Here is an 18,263-nt window from a genome sequence, read left to right as displayed (position 1 = left end):
GACTTTTCAGACTTCTGGCCATGTATTAAGATCCCTTACTTGTCTGCAAGCCCTAATAGATTTGTTATGCACTGGGGATTGGGAACAGGATGCGTACAATTTGTTGGCAGCCATAAAGTGATCTTTAATGTTACTGTTACACCTTGCAGTGAAACTGAAGATTATTCATTAGACTAAAAGTTAGATCTGGAGAAAACAGCTAGCGTGCCTATGGAGAACAAGCCAACAGCATCTGTTGCTCTACGTTGGCTCAAAGCCCCGTTCAGCCACCAGGTTCCTGTTTTGTCACATCTTAGGAGATTCTTGTGGACCCTAAACTTCACTCCTCCCAGTTGTTTCATCTCTTCCTCATCGCTAGAACGCCTGTTGGGTGTTAATTCATACGGGGACTTCCTATGGCCCCTGAGATTCAGCTCGCATCCTCTTTATCCTCCTGAGTCTGTTGTGTAAGGTTGCTGTTGAAGCATCCCTCTGCTAAGTGGGCTCTTCCAGTTTAATGCTTGCGTCCGGGGGAAGAAGGGGCATGCTCAGTGTGACTGTAAAATACCCCGTAGCTCCACTGACTGCAAGTAATTTGCCTGTCGGGAATTAAAGACTTCGTGCTCATTAGGAAGTCTGCTTTACCACGTAAGTTGTATTTGGTAACGTACGGAGCTCAAGGCTTATTTTGTAAACCTAAAAGCAATGAATGTAATCTTAGGGCGAGCTAGACATGATGGCAAACAGGCATAGAGGTAACTGTTTGGAGTAAATGACCTATTAATATTTCTTGCTAGAGTTGGGAAGTGTTCTGAACCTAAGTTTTTTTTCCCACATATTGGCTGCTGTGAGGGTTTCTTTATAGCACTTCCCTGGGTGTGCTCACACTGAAGTGTACAGTCAGGCTGTGCTGGTGTTGGGCTGAGCTGGCAAAAATACCGGTGAGGATTTGAGAGCTGAAAACCTGTCCTCGGGGTGACACAGGACCAGTGGGAATTAAGCCGAGGCTTTTGTAGTGCCTCTGCTTCCTTACAGCGCTGCATCCTTGTCTTGTTTTGCTGTGCCCTATTAACAGGTATGTGACTGTACCTCTGGACAAGGGCCTGGCCTGGCCTTGTGGGTTGGACTATTGAGATCAAGTCTAAAGAAGCCCCAAGGCTTGACTTTTGGGACAGCAGCTGTGCAAACTGTAGTTGAACCAATACTTACAACTATTACTAGAGAGCAGCAAGCGTGCAATAGCACAAGGGCAAGTCTGAAGCAGGTGACCGTGCTGTATTTATATAACTCTAACCTCTTACGTTACGAGGAGAGAACAAAGCCACTGATTGCATGTTGTTACTGCAAGAAACATCAGTAGGAGGATGTTAAGTATTCCTCTGCATTGCTTCTAGTCGGCTTATGGGAGCTCTAGGGAGGCTACAGGCTGGAGCTCGTTTAGTACACCTGTACTAGGGGCTGGGCCGGTCACTGTAAATACCTGAATTTACACTTACGAACATACTGATGATTAATTGGACATTTCCATGCTCCAATTTGATTCCTGTACCAACAGCAGGGATGCTGCTTGATGTATGAGCCTGTTACTTCTCTGTCCTGAAGTGTCTTTTAGAATGATTTTTCTAATTCAGATGGATGTGGGGGTAAAGTCTCCAAAGATAGCAGGATTTTCCTTAAAAGTGATGAGAATTATCGCTTGGGTCCACTTTTCACTCGCTTCGTTGTTTGCTTCCTAATGTCATTAGCAATTTTTCTGTTCCCATTTTAATGGGGATGGAAAAACAGGGTGCATTCTGTCCTCGAACTGCACCCAGAAATGGGCTTTTTTCTCTGTAATGTGTCTTAGTTGTGCTGGTTTTCTTGATGTTTTAGGTGCTAATGCTGCTTTTCAACAGGGTAATCTTTATTCCTTTGAGCTGAAGCTTGGTGTCATTTTCAAAATGTGTTCTTCTCATCCAGTGCATTACACTCTTTATCTAAGCTGCCTGTGAGCTCAGCAGCACCAGCCTGCCTTCCCAGGAACACACGGGACTTTCTTAAACCCAAATCCAACACAGTGTTTTCTTACAGGGACTGAAGTCGTGCCTCCTTTCTGGATGTATTCAGCGGCTTGTGCTGATACTGTTAGGCCTTTGCCATGCTAGTAAGTGAGATGACAGCCAAGTCCCTCTCTGAGCCTTGGTGAAAGTGGAATATACTTCCTACAACTTAAGCCCCGAACTAAGAATTTCTGTATTTGTGTACATACTATTTTAAAGTGTAACATAACCTTGTCTCTCTTCTCCATGCTGCTAGGGATGAGGGGAGACTCGTACTTCTTTGGCATGAGAGGCCTCGGCCACTACGGCTGCATCCCGGAGGATGGAGGACACTTCTTGCTCTACTCTATCAACGGCGACAACGACTTAAAGAGGTGCTTTACGGAAGAAGATTTCCACGAAATACTTGACTTCAACGATCTCCCGAATTCTCTCTTTGCTTGTAATGTTCACCAGTCGGTGTTTGAAAGCGAGGACAGTAAGGTACCGTGCCAGTTTCTGTACTTTTGGTAGAAGAGAAACATACGACTTGTGTGATGTTTGTGTTGGTTGCAGTTTCAAGGGAACAGAAATGAGATAATCTGTCATGTGCAAAGAAACTGGATTGCATATGAGTTTTTTTTTTCAGGTGGGCAACAATGCTCTACTATGATCTTTGTTGATTTCAAGAGCCTAAAAGCCCTTTTGCCAACTACAGGGAACAAAAATGTTTTTCTCCCGTTCAGGTTTGCAGAATACTGAAATGTGGGTGCGTGTCTCCATAGCAACTGTAGTCGCAGTCATGATGGAGGTGGCAAAGTTAAACACATGAAAGCAGGTTCCTCTTGCTTGCTTGTCGCATACCGCTGCAACGGGAGGCTGCCTTACCTGTGTTTTCTCAAAGGTTTTAAGTTTTATCTTGCCTGAAAGACCGAAAATGAGTGCTAGTGGAACAAAGAAAAGAGGAACTGCATGAGAATATTTTCCAACTCTGCAATTAGCCTAAAAGAGAATGGCTGAAGCAATATATGCTTCTTGAATAAAAAAACAAAAACAAAACAACAAAAAAAAAAACAGCACGTTCTGCAGGATGCCTTTTAGGTCATGTTTCTAAGCTTGGAATTCTTCCTGATAGAGATGTCAGGAATATCAAACTGGCATTATTGTCTGATGAAGTCAGGGCTAATGACTAGGGGCACATCTGAAGCTACTTAACTTTTTTGTCCAGAATATTTAATTTGGACACAAGCAGGTGGCAGTGAGGATGAGTTTTGGCTGGAACTGGCTGATAAAACTACGGATTTGCTGGGATGGATGCAAAGCCAGGAAGGACGAGAGGCCTTTGTAATAGCAGGGAAATTACCACATGAAAGGAAAACAGAACAGGACTTCTAGGGAGGCAGGCTTTCTGTTAGAGATGCTGGAAGTGCTATTTGTTGAGGCTAGGCAAGTGCCATTGTTTGCAGTGTTTTGGTTTCTTTTTTTAGATGCTTTTGTATTCCATAGTGATGTCTTGTGTATGTTTGAGTAACGCAGATGAAAAGGGAGTAAAAGTTGAGATACAATCATTTTGTGTAGTGCTGTGGTACTTACACATTTTTTAAAAGTCCTACACTCTAAACTGCAGTCTTGGAAAACAGGACATCAGTTTATTCTGTTGCAGTCCTCTTGCTCATAAGCACCATACGTTTATGTTGTGCCATTTTGTGGAATTTAACAAACCAGTAAACATTTTCCACTTTAGTAAAGTTCATTATGCTTATTTTAGAGGTTTGGGAACGCCTTCCTAGGTATTTCTGACTTTAAAAGGCTCTGAAAGTACAGTTTCAAAGGAAGACGACAAAAGCCTGCCTAGAACTAGAGAATCTCTCTTGCCCCTGCAGAGATTCTGTCCCCACGCGCTTCTGAGCTTTCCCTCTTTTTGAGGGCTGCGTTCTGGTGGTGGTTTAGTTAGAAAATGGGATGGGAGATTATGTAAGTACGTGGGATGGCAATCCCCGTGGACTTGCAGGACTTAAGGATTTGTCTTAAGGACAGCAGCTGGGTTGTGGAGGTGTCTCCTGTTCCGTGTCCGTAAACTGTCCGTCGGTGACGTGGATCGAACGGCTCTGTTTGCAGGTAAGTAGTTACTCTGCTAAGTCTATATTTAGATGGGATTACCTCAGGTTTCTCATTAAATACAAGGACCTGGGGAGCTGATTATGACTTTTATTATTCCTGTAGAACACATACTTGCGTTCCCAGTTGATTTGTACTCATAATCCTTTCTATTATTAACTGTTGCTACAGGATAAGGGCACGCATGATTTCAATAGGAAATATTGTAGAGTTACGAAGTTAAACACTTAAAAATCTCAAACAATCACAATTAATAAATACTGCTAACGATTTATATCATTAATTATATATTGATCCAACTAACACACAGTGGTACACTAACTCTTACTGCTGTAGTTTGCTCTTTTAAAAGAACGTACTACAGTAATTATTAAATCTGCAGGAGATTTTTTTTTTACCCACTTTGCAGAAAGTGAAGTTTTTGCAGTATCTTTGACTTTATGTACTTGGAGGAAAAAAGATATTTGAATGGTTCAGCAGCTGCAAGTTAGCTTGAAGAGAAACTTGTTGGTATGAATGGCTATTTTGATTTGGCGCGCAAACTTGCTGCACAAACAAAGCTTAAATATATAAGCTTCTGAGCAGCAATAGTCATGTAAAGGATTCACACTGACAGCTTTAACACTGTGTTACCTGGAGTGTAACAGAAGCTGAGCTGTCAAATTGAAGCTTTTAACACACAAATAACCAAGCAAGAGGCTTGCTAAAGTGTTTCAAAGTGAGTGCCTTAAATATTTTTGTTTTAATTTGAAGGCATTTGACTACTCTGTATCACATCCAGGGTGAATTCCAGTTTGTGCTTGGGACAGCCTTGAGGGAACTTGGCTGCATGTACACCTGCGCTGTGGATAAGCTGATTTGCTTCATCTGCCCTTAGCATGCCTTGTATCAGGTGCACCCTTTCAGCAATGCCACGGGGTTGTAAGGCGCTTGTTAGGAAGCCTCCTGTCCTGCCTGTGCACGGGGATGCTGGCAGCTGAAGGCATCTTCGTCCTCTGACCATGAGGAGTTCTCCCAGCAGTGTCAGGCCAGGCTCGAGTCTTCTCCTGGTTGGCACCCTCAGGTCTCTGCCTGAACAGAGGGGGACTCTTTTAGACCTGTATTCTTGGCAAAAAATCTCAACTAGGGTCCAGGGAGTGCCTTGGACAGCTGGGTTGGTGATACGGGTATTTGAGGGTTTACACGGGGTGGCATAGCAGCTTCAGTGCGCTAACAGCTCCCTACGGCTGAAGGAAGGCTGTTATTTTTTTATTTATCCCCATAAACAGCTTTCTTCTTCTTAAAGTCAAATTGTATGTTCTTCACAATGTGATTAGAAAATGCTGTGCTTTTTAGGTAGGTTTTAAGGCAAAACAAAGGCCTGAAGAATTAAATTAACGGGGCTTTTGCAAAGCTGGGATCAAATTTGTCTGTGTCCCCGTCATTGTCTTGTATTCTTTATTTGTTTTGGCATATAACCAGTTAGTGGAAGGGGTGGGTTTTGTTTATTTTGGAGCTTACAGCACTGCTCTGCTCGGGTCACAGAAGTCTTATTTTGAAAGAAATTAAAAATAAAATTACTCCTAAATCCTGGGATTTGTCGCATGTCTCCAGGGGGAAAAACTGGTGGGACTCGTTATGTTAGCAAGGTATGGCAAAATTGAGACTGTTATTTTTGGCTGACAGAGGGACTGCGGGGAGGTGCTGCTGCTTTTATCTTTCCAGATAACCCAGTCGTGAAGAGCCAAAGGGCATGGCTCTGCTCCTGAGGGTGGAAATGCGTTCATTTAACTGTTAATTGCAACGTGCAGCCCCCGGGCTTTCCAGATAATAACAAAAGCACAGCGAAGAAAGTGTTAAATGTACATCACTGTGTTGTAAAACTGTCCTTTTGTAACTCCTGTACTGTGACTGTAACCTCCTCCAGGCTGAAACCGGTAAGCACGCTGTCAAAGTGAGGCATCTTCGGCTCTGTAAGATGCTGTAATGCCTTGGGAGATGCTTACTCAGATATGTCACTATTAGAATATGCTTACATGAGGGACAGATGCGTTTCCTTAGGTTGTTTAGAGGCTGCAGGCTCTTCTTTTCTCACTGTTTTGGTTCAAGCTGGAAGCAGCACCTTACTAAAGCCAAGAGTTACTCGGATAAAGAAAGATTAATCAGTTTCCAAGCAACTTAGTTATGGTGGAGCTGCCTAGGAAATGAGAGCCAAAGTCCGTAAGTGCTTTGTCTTGCCAGTTTAATTAAAATCAATAGGAGATCATTACTATTATTATTTTTCTCCATTTAAAAAAAAAAAAAACATGGCCAAATGTGCCCAATTCTGGGCTCCCCACTGTGAAAGAGACGCGGACTTATCATGGGGAGCCCAGCAAAGGGCAGGTAAGATTTGCAGCACCTCTCCCACGGGGAGATGCTGAGAGCTGGGACTCTGCTGGAGCAGAGGAGGCTCCGGGGCAGCTCCCCCATGGCCGTCAGGACCCGCAGGGAGGTGCGGAGAGGCCGGAGCCGGGCTCTGCTCGGCGGTGCCCAGGGCCGGGCCCAGAGGCCCCGGGCCCAGCCCGGAGCCCCGGCGGCTCCCCCTGCCCCTCAGGCAGCACTGCTGGGCCGGGCGGGTGCCGGAGCCCTGGCACAGGCTGCCCCGAGAGGGGCTGGGGGCTGCTCCTTGGAGAGCTCCCCGAGCCCAGGGATGCAGGGCTGGGCCCCCCCAGCCATGCTGCGATTCTGTGTGTTGAAGCGATGAGCTCTCGTGCCTTTATTCTCCTGATGGGATGGGTTGGTGTGTTAATGCACGGCTGGGGAGTGAAGGTGATAAAAATGTGTTTCCTGAACTGTGAGCTTAGTTTGACTTTTCTACTCCCTTTCCCCCCACTCCACTAAGTCAATGAAAACAGTAGTCCTACTTTAATGGAAGGACTTTATAATAAAAACAGCTACTGTTTTCATGAGGAATTCTTTCCTGCTACAGCTTTACTGACATCTGTTGGATGACTTCCTGATTTTCCTACAGCAGCCTGCATTAGACTCCCTTTGATTTTGCTTTAGCTTATTGAGCTCGGGCCTTGAGGAGGATTTAAGGTTATCTCAAGTGCGTGCCGGAAAACCTGTCCGAGGATGATGCTTTACAAGGGCTCTGGCTTGGGGAGCTATGTTCCTCTGTTCTTGCATTCAGCTTTCTCAACCAAGCAGGTCTTCGTGCTCCTACGGCTGTGTTTACAGCGCAGTAAAAGGCATTGGACAGCTCAGTGGCCTGCTGTGTTGTCTTTAACTTTTATGTGTTACTCCTGGAACAGAAACTTCCTCCCGATGCTTTCTGACTCTGGAGCATGCAGTGAAACGGGTCTGCCTGTTCAGTGCTCCTTCTAAACAAAGTGGAGCCGGCGTGTCTGCTGCCATGCATGAGATGTTTCTTTGGTTCCCTTTTCCTACAGGCTAATTTGGGATGATGCTGTCGGAGGCAGGCTTTGTTTCTGCAGGGGGAGACTTTCTCCTCTGGCCTTTGCTTTAAAAATCTAGATTGTGAAGTCTGAACCTCTTTGGCCATGTTACATCACTGAAGCCTCTAGGTGTTGAGTCATCATTGTATTTGGAGGGTGGCACGCTTCTTTTTATTCTAATATTAGTATTCAAGCCTGGCCCCAGTGGAAAGTCACCCTAGCAAGATGAAGTCACCGCTCCAAGGCTGGAATGGAATGCAGCCTTTGTTCCGCCTTCCTGGTACACTTGCTGTTGCTTTGTTTTACTTTCAGTTTTTCTACCTTTTAAGGTGGCTGTCTGCTGATACAATAACGTTATCAGAAGGTGCCACTTGATGCAGGCTGGGGCTTGTGCTGTGGAATCTCTACTTCGTTTTGTTCTGCTTCGGACAGGGGATGAGTGTTACTCCCTATCATTCTGTATAAAAGACAAAACCCTTAAATATACACTGTACGTGCATCCAGTAATAATAAAAATAAACACAGCTTGCACCGGAAGGCTGCAGAAGCAGTGTCCTTCATGACTCACAGCTGCCCTCTAGGAGTCGTGTCTTCCCCTCTTCTCTGGCAAGTGGTTTACAGACATCTAAGAGCAATTTTTGTGTTTTTTTTTTTTTTCTGGTGTGATCACAGAAGCAGTGATTGGCAGGTCTGTCTTGGAGCTGGCTCTGGTCTGACATGGGGCAGCTGCTGGGCTCTGCTCACGGAGACCCCCCCCCCCCGCAGTCCCTCGCTACCAGGCCCTTGCCACCCAAACCCAGTGCATTAAAACATTGTCCCTTGTTCTGCCTGTGGGAGGTATGCAGAATAAAACAACTGATTTCCAATGGCATTTGTCATTTACTATGTAATTCATCTAATTCATCTCAAATCCTTCCTCTGTGATCCATAACTGCGCATTACAGTATTTCAACTAAAAAGATTTACAAGCTTTTTTGTTCTGCAGCTGAGGTCCCGTCCAATTTATATGCTGGAGTGGCAGTCTTTAATCATTCAGCCCTGCGATAAAAGTGCTTTCCTCAGTGTGACTGAATCGGTGTTCATCGTTCATAAATCTTCCTCAGTTAACTTTTTGGGGTGCAGCTGCTGGACCTTTTAGTCAGTTGTGGTGACTGACAGAACGGGATGCTGGCGTAACAGCTCCTGGGTGCACCTCTTGTTTCTGTGTCTTACTCACAGCTCGGTAGTGAGTACTGTCAAGGAGCTCAACGTGAGGGTGGACGTACTCCGCAGTATGAACCGTCTGAACAGGACTGCTGCTAAGATCCCAAAACTGGCTGGTACCCCCTAGGACCACAGAACCACAGCAAGAGCAAGGTGCTGAGGTTTTACTGGAGACAGGGCAACAGGGAGGTTGGCATTTGGGGATCTAAGACATGTTCGTTCTAATTCGGGGAAAGAAAATGAATTAATTGCTCTGATCAGAGTGCCTTGCTTATTCAGTATTTTTACATGTATTTATAAGGATGTTATTCAAAACTGCTCTTGTTGCTGTTAAGAGCTGCATTTTGAGTGAGTTGTCTTACATATTTATACGTGTATATAGGGTCTGACACCAGTCTTTGAAGTGATCTGCAGAATTTCTAATGGAACTCTAAGGAGTCATTAGCCTGGTCTGGTTTGGGCATTCCTTCCTCTCCCTTCCCTCTCAGGTGGGTCTGCCTCGTGCAGGCTTCAGCGTTTCTATTTTTCTGGAGCACTGCATCAGCTTCCTGATTTGGTAGCCTTCAAAGAAGCATAAAGGGCATACTGAGACTGCGTGGGTACAGCAGCATGGCCAGGCTCAATCTGGGCATGTGCGCTGTTCTTATGGCAGCAGGAGGTATATTTGGCCAAAATTATCCCGTTGACATCCAGGAATTAGCAAGCTCCATATATTCCTCAATTCGACAAATGTTTAATTCCTACTCCCAGAAATGTTCTTTTAAAAATAAATGAATAAAATATAAGCAGTGAATATTTCATATAAGCCGTGAGTATTTCTGGGCCCGAAATGCCTGTAACGTGGATGCTGTCTAACAATTCAGCTCGTGCTTGGGGTTGTTTTCCCATCTGTGCTCAGGGTGCCTGGGAGCACAAATGCCCTTGCTTCAATGGGAGAACGTGCCTGGCACGAGCCCAACTGGGCTAAAGGTGGGAGACCCTATTTGCTGCTGTTGAAGTCTGGAGCAGTGCTTCAAAGCATCTAGCTATACTGGTTGTTTGTAAATCACTAAAATAAACTGATTAATGTTCTTTCCAGAGCCCATAATACGGCAGTTGCTGTCTGCTTTTTAAATTTGGAAACGTACTTTTCTCCTTAAAAGCAGCTATGGAAAAATTCTTCTAGTATCAGCTTTTTGTGGTCATGCTCTACCCTGCAGCCTAGAGGGTTATCTCAAGAAACCAGGGGGGTGGGAAATCTTTCATGGGAAAGGACCATTCAGGGGACTTTTAAAAAAATTATTATTATTTTCTTATCCATTCCTCTAAAATATTCAGAATTTTAAGTAATGAGACATGTTCAGGTAGCCGTTGGTAAATTCACGCTAAGGGTTAGGAGGACCTGCTGTTGTGTCATGAGAAAACATGGATAGTGAGAGCCACAGGGAGCTGCAAGGTCTCATCTGTAAGGCAGTAATTCTTTACAATTATTCCCATTCTTTACAATTCCATTCTTTACAATTATTCCCATTTTAACTACTCCTTTCACTCACACAATGGACGCTGTAGGATAAACCGTGGGTAGGTCTGATCCAGATATCCCTAAACACCGAACAAATGTAGATTAAGATTCCACTTTGCAGTTGTCTGTCTCCTCTAATAGGTTGAACTAAATTCCTGCACTCAGATGCCTTTTGATCTCTGAGGAAGCCGAGGTCTGGCCTGGAGCACTGAGGCCAGTGTGCCTTTCTCTTAACCTGCTACCAGCACTGGCCAGGATGGGAGGTCAGCCAAGGACATCGGCTGACAGAGAAGGTTTTCTTGTAGGTTTTATATTCCTTCTGATTATCCCATGCAAAAACGTGTGAGACTTTGTGCGTACATGGAATGCAGTCTTTTTTCCTGAGGATTATAGCAGGATGTGTTGCTTTCTGGGATGATGAGCAAGAGAAGCTAGCAGCAATCTCTCCATGTGATTTTGTTGTTTCATATTTACCAAGTTTGAGAGGGTTTGATATATTATAACCGGTGCTATTCTTGACCTGCTTTACTCCTGCTTTTTTCCCTTTTCCCTCAGCTGGCATTCTGAGGTGCAGCATGTTTTTTTATAAAGCCAGGAAGATGGATGCCAGGCTGCACTAGTTGTAGTAAAACTGCAGTAATTTCCACAGGAACTTCCTTACACCTAATTGAAACTTATGTCGGCACAGTGTGTGGTAAAGAACCGAGTCAACCTTTCTGGTATCTACTGATGCAAGAGCTGCATCTTTCAAGGAAAAAGCTGCCTTGCTGTAGTTCATAGTAAACTCCTTCGTTTGTTCCACTAAGCAGGTCTTAACCACTGACACCTGCTAATAATAAAAAACAATTTTGCCCCTCTCCCTCTAGCAAACTGTCATTTTGAAGTCAACGAAAACCTGTTTTTCTAGCTGATAGTAATCAAAAAGTGCAGTAAAGCCACCCTAATGTGGTTAGGGCAGCAGCTGTTCCTTATTTTAATGCCATCAGAGGGTCTAATCCATCCACAAGTTCAGATATCAGTTTTCTGGCCCAAGGAAAAGGCTTCTAAATGAAGGTCAGCCTTTATTACCAATGCATGAAGGCATTGCATTCAAAGAAGCTACGTTCTGGCTTAATCGCATTCAAAACAGTAAATTTACAATTGTAATTACCGGTTACTTAAGGGAATTTCTCAAATGTTTCATACAAAATAAATGTTAAGGACACTGCACCAGAGGTTGTTTAATAAATCAAATAATGCTTAATAGAGGTTGAAAAAAAATGCCTGAAAGGGAACGTAGTCTTGAAAAGTCAGAGAGATCCTAGAAGGTGAATTTGGGTAACGCAAGGTGCAACAGAGAGCCAGCAGCTTTCAGACTGCAGCCTTGCTTAAGACAAATTTCACAATAGATCTGAGCAGAGAGGTGAGAGATCGAATTCCGAGTTGAATCAAGGTGAAAGGAATTATCAGTTACTTCTGCGCATTTCAAAACACGTCTTCTGTGCCAGATCGCTTCGTATTTCTTTCAGGTTGCTGGAAGTTAGAGCGTTCGCTGCCTTAGTGCGGGGATTTCTCTGTGGCTGTTCTCAGATCAGATCCTCAGGCAGTGTGAACTGTAACAGATCCGCTGATAAGCTGCACCGTTCTGTCAGCTGAGGATTTTGTTCCACTTCTCAGTTTCCTGTGCGGTATGAGTGCATGAATGGTGTTAAAAATGAAGTATCTTGCACTTTTTTTTTATTGTCTTGCTTTAACGTGATTACTTTTAACGACGTAGGTTCTCTCGCTATAATTTGATTGTGTTTTATAGACACTTTGCCCTGCTTGGATTACGTGACTTCTGTAGTGGGCTTTGAAACTTAATACGGAAGCAGAGGAGTTGCAAATATGGTAGCTCCAATGTGTACGTCTCCGAGGGATAAGAGAAACCTTTTCCATGCAACAGAGACTAATGAGCTGGAAGTTTAGATGACAGTAGGATGGAAAAAAGAAATTATGATATCCCTGGCAATAGAGTAATGAAGGCATCTATTACATAGCAGCAGGGTGGATTCGACTCGGGGTATGTGTTGGTTTTTAATTGACTTTGCAATTAGCCTAAAAAGCATAAAGAGATTGTCAGACCACTTCACGCGGTCATTTAGAAATGTTGCATTTAATGTTCTTGTAACGAGTATTATGGAGAAGTCTGATAGTTTCTCCTGCATTTTGAGCGGCTTTCGAGGGAAGAACAAAACCAATAAACCTCAGAAGATGCTGAGGAAGTGAGGTGCCTGCCCCTTTCTGAATGGGAGATGGCCCTGTTTTTAAGGCATTTAATTTGGGAACAGAGTTTTGTGTGCCATGGGGCTGACTTCTAAAAGCCGTGGTAAGCGTCAAGCAGTCCATGTCCTTTCTGTCTTCATTCTTCATGACTCTTCAAAATGCTGTTAGTGTGTGCCTGTAGTATCCCTGACTGAACTGCAGTCAGTTTGCTCAGAGGCTCAGCAGCTACCTGTTCCCTTCACATCGACTCTGGTGGTATTTCACGTGGTTCAAACAGTGTTAGGTCGTGCCGTAGGGCTATCTGCATCAGCCTTCTGCCGGTTTGGAAACTAATGTTATTTTTGTTTGGTTTTCCAGTTCATGGGACTTCATACAGAAACTGAGAGCCTTGACGTAGCGCAGGCACTAGTCCTGAGGCTAGCTCCTGTGCCATTTTGAATGCACTTAATGTACTCCAGCAAGTGCTGCTTTCTTTTGGCACTAGCTGTTTTCACTTTCTTGCCTTTACAAAGCTTTCAGGTGCATTCTCCTAAGAACTTGTGTTTAACAAGCAAAGAGAAAATTTGGACCGCATAGTGATATATGCTTGTGTAAGTAACTTCCAGACCCGTTCTGTTCATACCTGCTAGTGATGCAGTTCCTCCAAATAAATGTGAGCGGCTGCTTCTCACTGTCTGACTTAAAGGCTTCGGTCATGGACAGTTCCAAATTCCTTTAATGTCTGCTGCTGACGACAGAAACAGCGGAAATATATCACGGAGCAGCGTTCTGCTGTCCTCCTTCCTGTCTCCTGTAAATCCCCTTATCTCTTACAAATCTTCCTTGTTACTACAGCCAGTTCGCTTCAGGTATTGCTCAAACGTAGTGCCTGCTCTACCTGCTGCGTGTGCCGTGATGTAGCTGCTTCTGATACAAGCACTCTAGTTGCTCCTACTTGTTATTTTCATTACTGATAGTCTTAATCTATCACTCTTGCAGTTTGATAACTGATTTTTTTTTTCTGACCCCTTGCTCTTTTATGACTTAAATATAACCAATGTGCCAAGCCCTGCGTATGTATTCAAGTTGAGAAGTTTTTGTGGAGGTAGCTGCCACTGAAGCACAGTTCAGATGATCTGTTCAAAACCCTATTGCACTATAGTCTGCCTGTTCCAAACAGAACGATCTGATTGACGTGCAGTGGCAATGAAAGCAACCGTTTAAAATAGCTTGTGCAAACTGTTTGTTTGCCTTGGATGTATCTAATTCAGGTCTGAGAATCAAATCCTTATCTGGTGTTTGTGGGAATTTTAAGCCAGAGATTCCTTACCAGTACCTTTAGTGAATGTAGTACAAAATAAGACGAGATTTTTCTGCGAAACTTCCATTCCCAGAATAATCCTGTACGTTCCAGCCCATTCCTTCCCCCCTAGCAGAAACTTGCACAGATCTGCACGTGGAATGAGAAGCATTCCTCCATGAAAAACAGAGCACAGCTACTTTCTGGCAGTGTATCTGACAGGGAGTGCGGGCTGAATGCAGACATCAGCAGACACTGGAACCTCAGAATTCCTCATAAGCTGAAAGTCATGTGAGGAGAGTGACTGTTGTAGGATTTCCTGCTTCTTGTATGTACTGCAAATATGCAATAGAGAGTTTCTGGGTAGGCTGATCTCCTTGAAGTATTTGGTAGCTACCTTACTTTTCCTTCTACTCTATTAACAGTTATTGCCCTCCCTACTTTACTTTGCTTTTGAAGGACCTTCAGCTATCCTTTATCTGCTTTCTTGTAGCATATAGACTGCTGTTAACACCAAGCCTCTAAAACATGGGTTGCTTTGGTATCCCATGACACTGATTTTTTTTTTTTTTTTAGGAAAAACTTCAAATTCTGGTTAATTCTGTGATTGTGTGATTCTGTAATACCTTTTTTTTTTTTTTGAGCTCTGTGGTACACCTGAATCTCATTTATGTTGTTTTCTTTTTGCAGTCACATCTTTGGCATGTGGGATAAGGTTAGGGGAGAGAAGATATGAACGTAGGATTCTCGCGCAGATCCACTGTGTCTAAAAAAAAAACAATTAAAACCCACCAATATCATGTAATTCAGGATGAAAATCATGAATGCGAAAAGCGCTGTTCCGCTTCTTCCTTCTGATCTCTACTTGCAGCAATTCACCTTGATAGAGAAGGTAATCTACACAGTTATAAATTAAGTTTATTCACACGGTATAAAGGAAAATCCTGGCTGGGGCAACAGAAAACCCCGCTCTGCCTGTGAATGCTTAGCCGTGTGAGAGCTGAGGGACATCCGCAGAGGTGTGCTCTGGCCTGACAGAGCGCCAGGGGTGCCATCTGCTGTCTCCTGCTTGTACCGCATGGCTCTTCAGCTCTGCGAAGGAGGGAGGATAAAGATAACACACACTGGTTTAAGGCATACAGGTTTAAATACCCTGCCACTTGAGCATCAAATGCAAAATATATTTTAATCCCTGCTGGTTTTGTGCAATACAAACAGCAGTGTTCACCCTAAATACAGTTGAGTTTCCTTTCAGCCTTTGAAAATAACTTTACAGAGTAATTTTTATCATCATCAGGGCTTTTTTGCAATGTTTTGCTCCTGTTTAATGCAGATTCAAATTTTGCAGTGCATTGTGGCTCGTTATCTGAGCTCGGCTTCCAGCCGTGCACCTTTTTTATCTTGCTTATCAACTTTTTCACATATTTCTGAACTGTTTCCTTACTCCACTTGCTAGATTTCATCTGTAATTTCCTGTATATAGCTAGGAAGTGAAACAATGAGATTATTTATTGTGCTTGCTTGTAAACCTGGTAAAACAGATTCTGTTTTACTAGGGAAAAATACCAGCAGTGCTGCAAGGTAAGGCTGTGTAAATAGTTGGCTATATCAGATTTAGTAATAAAATTGAGAGAAGGGGCAAACTTGACAAGTACAATTTAACTAGACACTAGAGTAGTTTATGGCATATTCATTAGATCAGTTCTAAAGGGGAAAATCTGTTTTGTCTTCCTTGTCATAGTTTTCTTCAGAGTTTAAATTGATGTATTACTTTGGGTCGCTCAAGTGAATGTCAGTAAGTCTCTACCAAGAAGAAATTTGATCCTAATAAGCATGAAAGTGCAATATCTAATGCTGTAGTCCTAGGCTGTGTTGCTGCTGTAAATCAAATAACGTTCTGGCACAGCTTCCAGCGCTGTAATGTGAGATAATCTTTTCAACTGAATTGTTAAAATGGTCCATGACGTGCTTTTGGCTGAGGACAAATAGTACTGTCCCTTACAACTTCCAGGGATGGCCTGGGAGTCTGCAGAGGCCCAGGGATCATTCTCCATAGCTGTTTCAGAAGGTAAGAGTAAACTTTCTTTGAAATTATTTAGATGTCAGTTAATAGGGTAGGGTTCAGTTACTGAGACCAGCCTCACTTTGTGCTTATTGGTCCAGGAGCTCCATTTGAGGTCAGGATGGGGCCTTCATTCCTGGCCTGAACAATGATGTGGGTTCTTGTATGCCCCAAGTCCTGTCCTCAGACCTGTGTTGTAGTCTTGGACTTACATTGCAGCCTTTCCTGTCCTCTCTCTGGCCCCGTCTTCTGCTGCTCCTGACTCCCTGGGTAGATCCATGCCTTTTTCCGTTGCTTGCTGAGGTGGATGCTGTGCCTAGCACCCTGCCTGTCCTGTTTGGATGCTGCAGGATCGGACCCTGGTCCCTGAGGGCACTGCGTGTGCGGCAGTCACCCCCTGCTTCCAGCTCATTCTCCTCCAGGGGCACCTTTTCTCTTGCTGCTCCCTGACGGTTGGCCTCAGGAATTGGGAATGAGCCTTGGCACCACTTAATTTGCTTCTTGGGGAAGTAGCTCTGGTGTCCTGATACCAGCTTAAGCCTGCTGGATTAGTTGAGATTTCTCATGTGATATCTTGGGATCACATGATTGAACATATGGTCGGGGGTTAGCTGGTTACTCATGGAAGTCCTGCATGTGAAATAGGGGCAATCATTCTAGAAACGCCTAATAGAGGAGGAAGAACGCCTTTTAAAGAGTTGTGCAAAATCAAAGCCTGGGTGCACCTTCCTTACGAGCCCCTAAAGTAAATAATGGTTACTCCAGAGGCTCTTGGAAGAGCTGAATGCAGAATACAAAGGCAGGTCCTGATGTGAGGGGGTACAACTTGGATCTTGGTGGCCATCAGTGTCAGAGATGATGTGGTCACGGTGCTTTACCAGTGTCTGCACCCACAGGCAGCAAGTGGGCAGCAATGTGTTGAACTTGAAGCACAGGGAAATAAAAAAAAAAAAAAAAGGGTGTTGGGAGAAGCTTATAAACTTTATTTCTTCCTGTTACCTGATCTTTTAAACCACAGTAGGAAATATGGCATCCATAGAGCAGAATAATATTTGAAAGCCTTGGAATGACACTATCAGGACCTCTGCATTTCCTACCCAGAGTTCTTTGCATCTTGCAAAACACTTAAAAGTCAGAGTTTTTTCTCCTTCCTTAAAGGACAAAAGCAAAACATTTGGAAGCCTTTAACCCCAAAATGGTGTCCATTGATTTCTCATCCTGGCATCCCTCTAAGTACTTGGGATAGATGCTTGCATGCTTGGTTAGAAAGGTTAGAAAAAACATCTGAAGTGGGAAGTCACACGGTTCCTTTCCCTTTGCTTTTTTCCTCTTCCTGTTTGCTTTCCTTTAGACAACAGCTTCACTTCTTGTGGGTTGTAAACTCAGAGGGTGTTGCTGCATGCATGTTCTGTTATTTCATACTGTAGGTCCTAATTTTCAAATTACCTTACCTTTAACTAGAACATGCCTCTAGGAAAATGACATTTATTTTTTAAAAACCTCTTTGTGCAAGTTACTGTGATATCTCAAGTTTTGAGTGTCCATTAAACTTATGGGGAATTTCAGACAGTTTATACAGTTGCTCCTGCTTGAATAAAATCACTGCCAGCTTGGACATTGCAGCTGAGCTGAAGCTGCGCTGAAGCTGCTGAGCAAAAGCTGAGTAGGAATTATCTGCAGGGTTTGCACAGAACATTTTATACAACTGGAATTTAAGTGCTCTGCAGTGCTGAAGGCAGTCTTCCAAAAAGCAAGTATTGATATAAGCACCACGGGAAACCGATTGCTTCTTAGTGCTTTATATTAATAAATAGCTTTTAATACTTCTTAATTGTCTGCTGAGCTCAGAATTCTAATGTGTTTTTAAACATCCAGTGTTTCATCTCTGTGTGTATATTCCTCACATTTTCATATTTGCTCAAGACTTTATGGGTCTCCTACTGTGACAGCTAACTTTTGATGAAATAGCTTCTCTGTTCTACTGACACCAGTGAGCTGGATCTAGAAGTCTGAGGATTTTTAAACAAGCACTTAATACAGGGTTATGTTCTTCTTTCTGGAGTTAACAGGTTTCCAGTGCTTAAATAAATCTTGTTCTTCTAACCTGAGATGAATGGCTGGTATTTGGTAGTGTATTCCTTCAGAATAGGTTGATAATGCCTGGAAAGAAGATGCCTGGATTGTGCTGGAAGGGTTCAGAACACGGCCCTTAGGAGTGGCGGTGAAAAAAAAAAATAAAAATACATAAATAAAAAAGACCTCCGGTACAGAAATTACTCGGAACAAAGGCAAAACCTTTTCCTGGACACTTTGCTTTGCTGTCCTCATGTGCTCCTAAAGGTGTCAATAAGGAGCATGTGATTTCTAAGAAAGCATATCAACCCTCTGCCCCCCTTGAGTCTGCAAGATTAAATTTCTTTTGCTTTTGTGCCCAGGAACA

At 43.5% G+C, this 18,263-nt stretch overlaps 1 protein-coding gene across 4 annotated transcripts in view; it reads left to right on the top strand.

The window, feature by feature from the left end:
- RCAN2 (regulator of calcineurin 2) overlaps positions 1 to 18,263 on the top strand; it is an 81,899-nt gene that overhangs the window by 5,285 nt on the left and 58,351 nt on the right. For 2 of the 4 annotated variants that reach the window (XM_083831778.1, XM_083831777.1), the window contains 2 exons: positions 1,055 to 1,243; positions 2,275 to 2,501. In XM_083831778.1, coding sequence (XP_083687904.1) covers positions 2,277 to 2,501 — 225 coding nt within the window. In that variant the 5' untranslated portion in view covers positions 1,055 to 1,243; positions 2,275 to 2,276. Of the gene's footprint in view, positions 1 to 1,054; positions 1,244 to 2,049; positions 2,123 to 2,274; positions 2,502 to 18,263 lie in introns of all 4 variants that reach the window. The other 2 variants (XM_083831779.1, XM_083831776.1) reach the window with 2 other exon arrangements.

The sequence above is a fragment of the Anser anser genome (genome assembly GCF_964211835.1).
Source record: "Anser anser genome assembly, chromosome: 3".
NCBI classification, from domain to species: domain Eukaryota; kingdom Metazoa; phylum Chordata; class Aves; order Anseriformes; family Anatidae; genus Anser; species Anser anser.
Note: the sequence above shows the minus strand (reverse complement) of the source record. Positions and strands in the feature narration are given on the sequence as shown.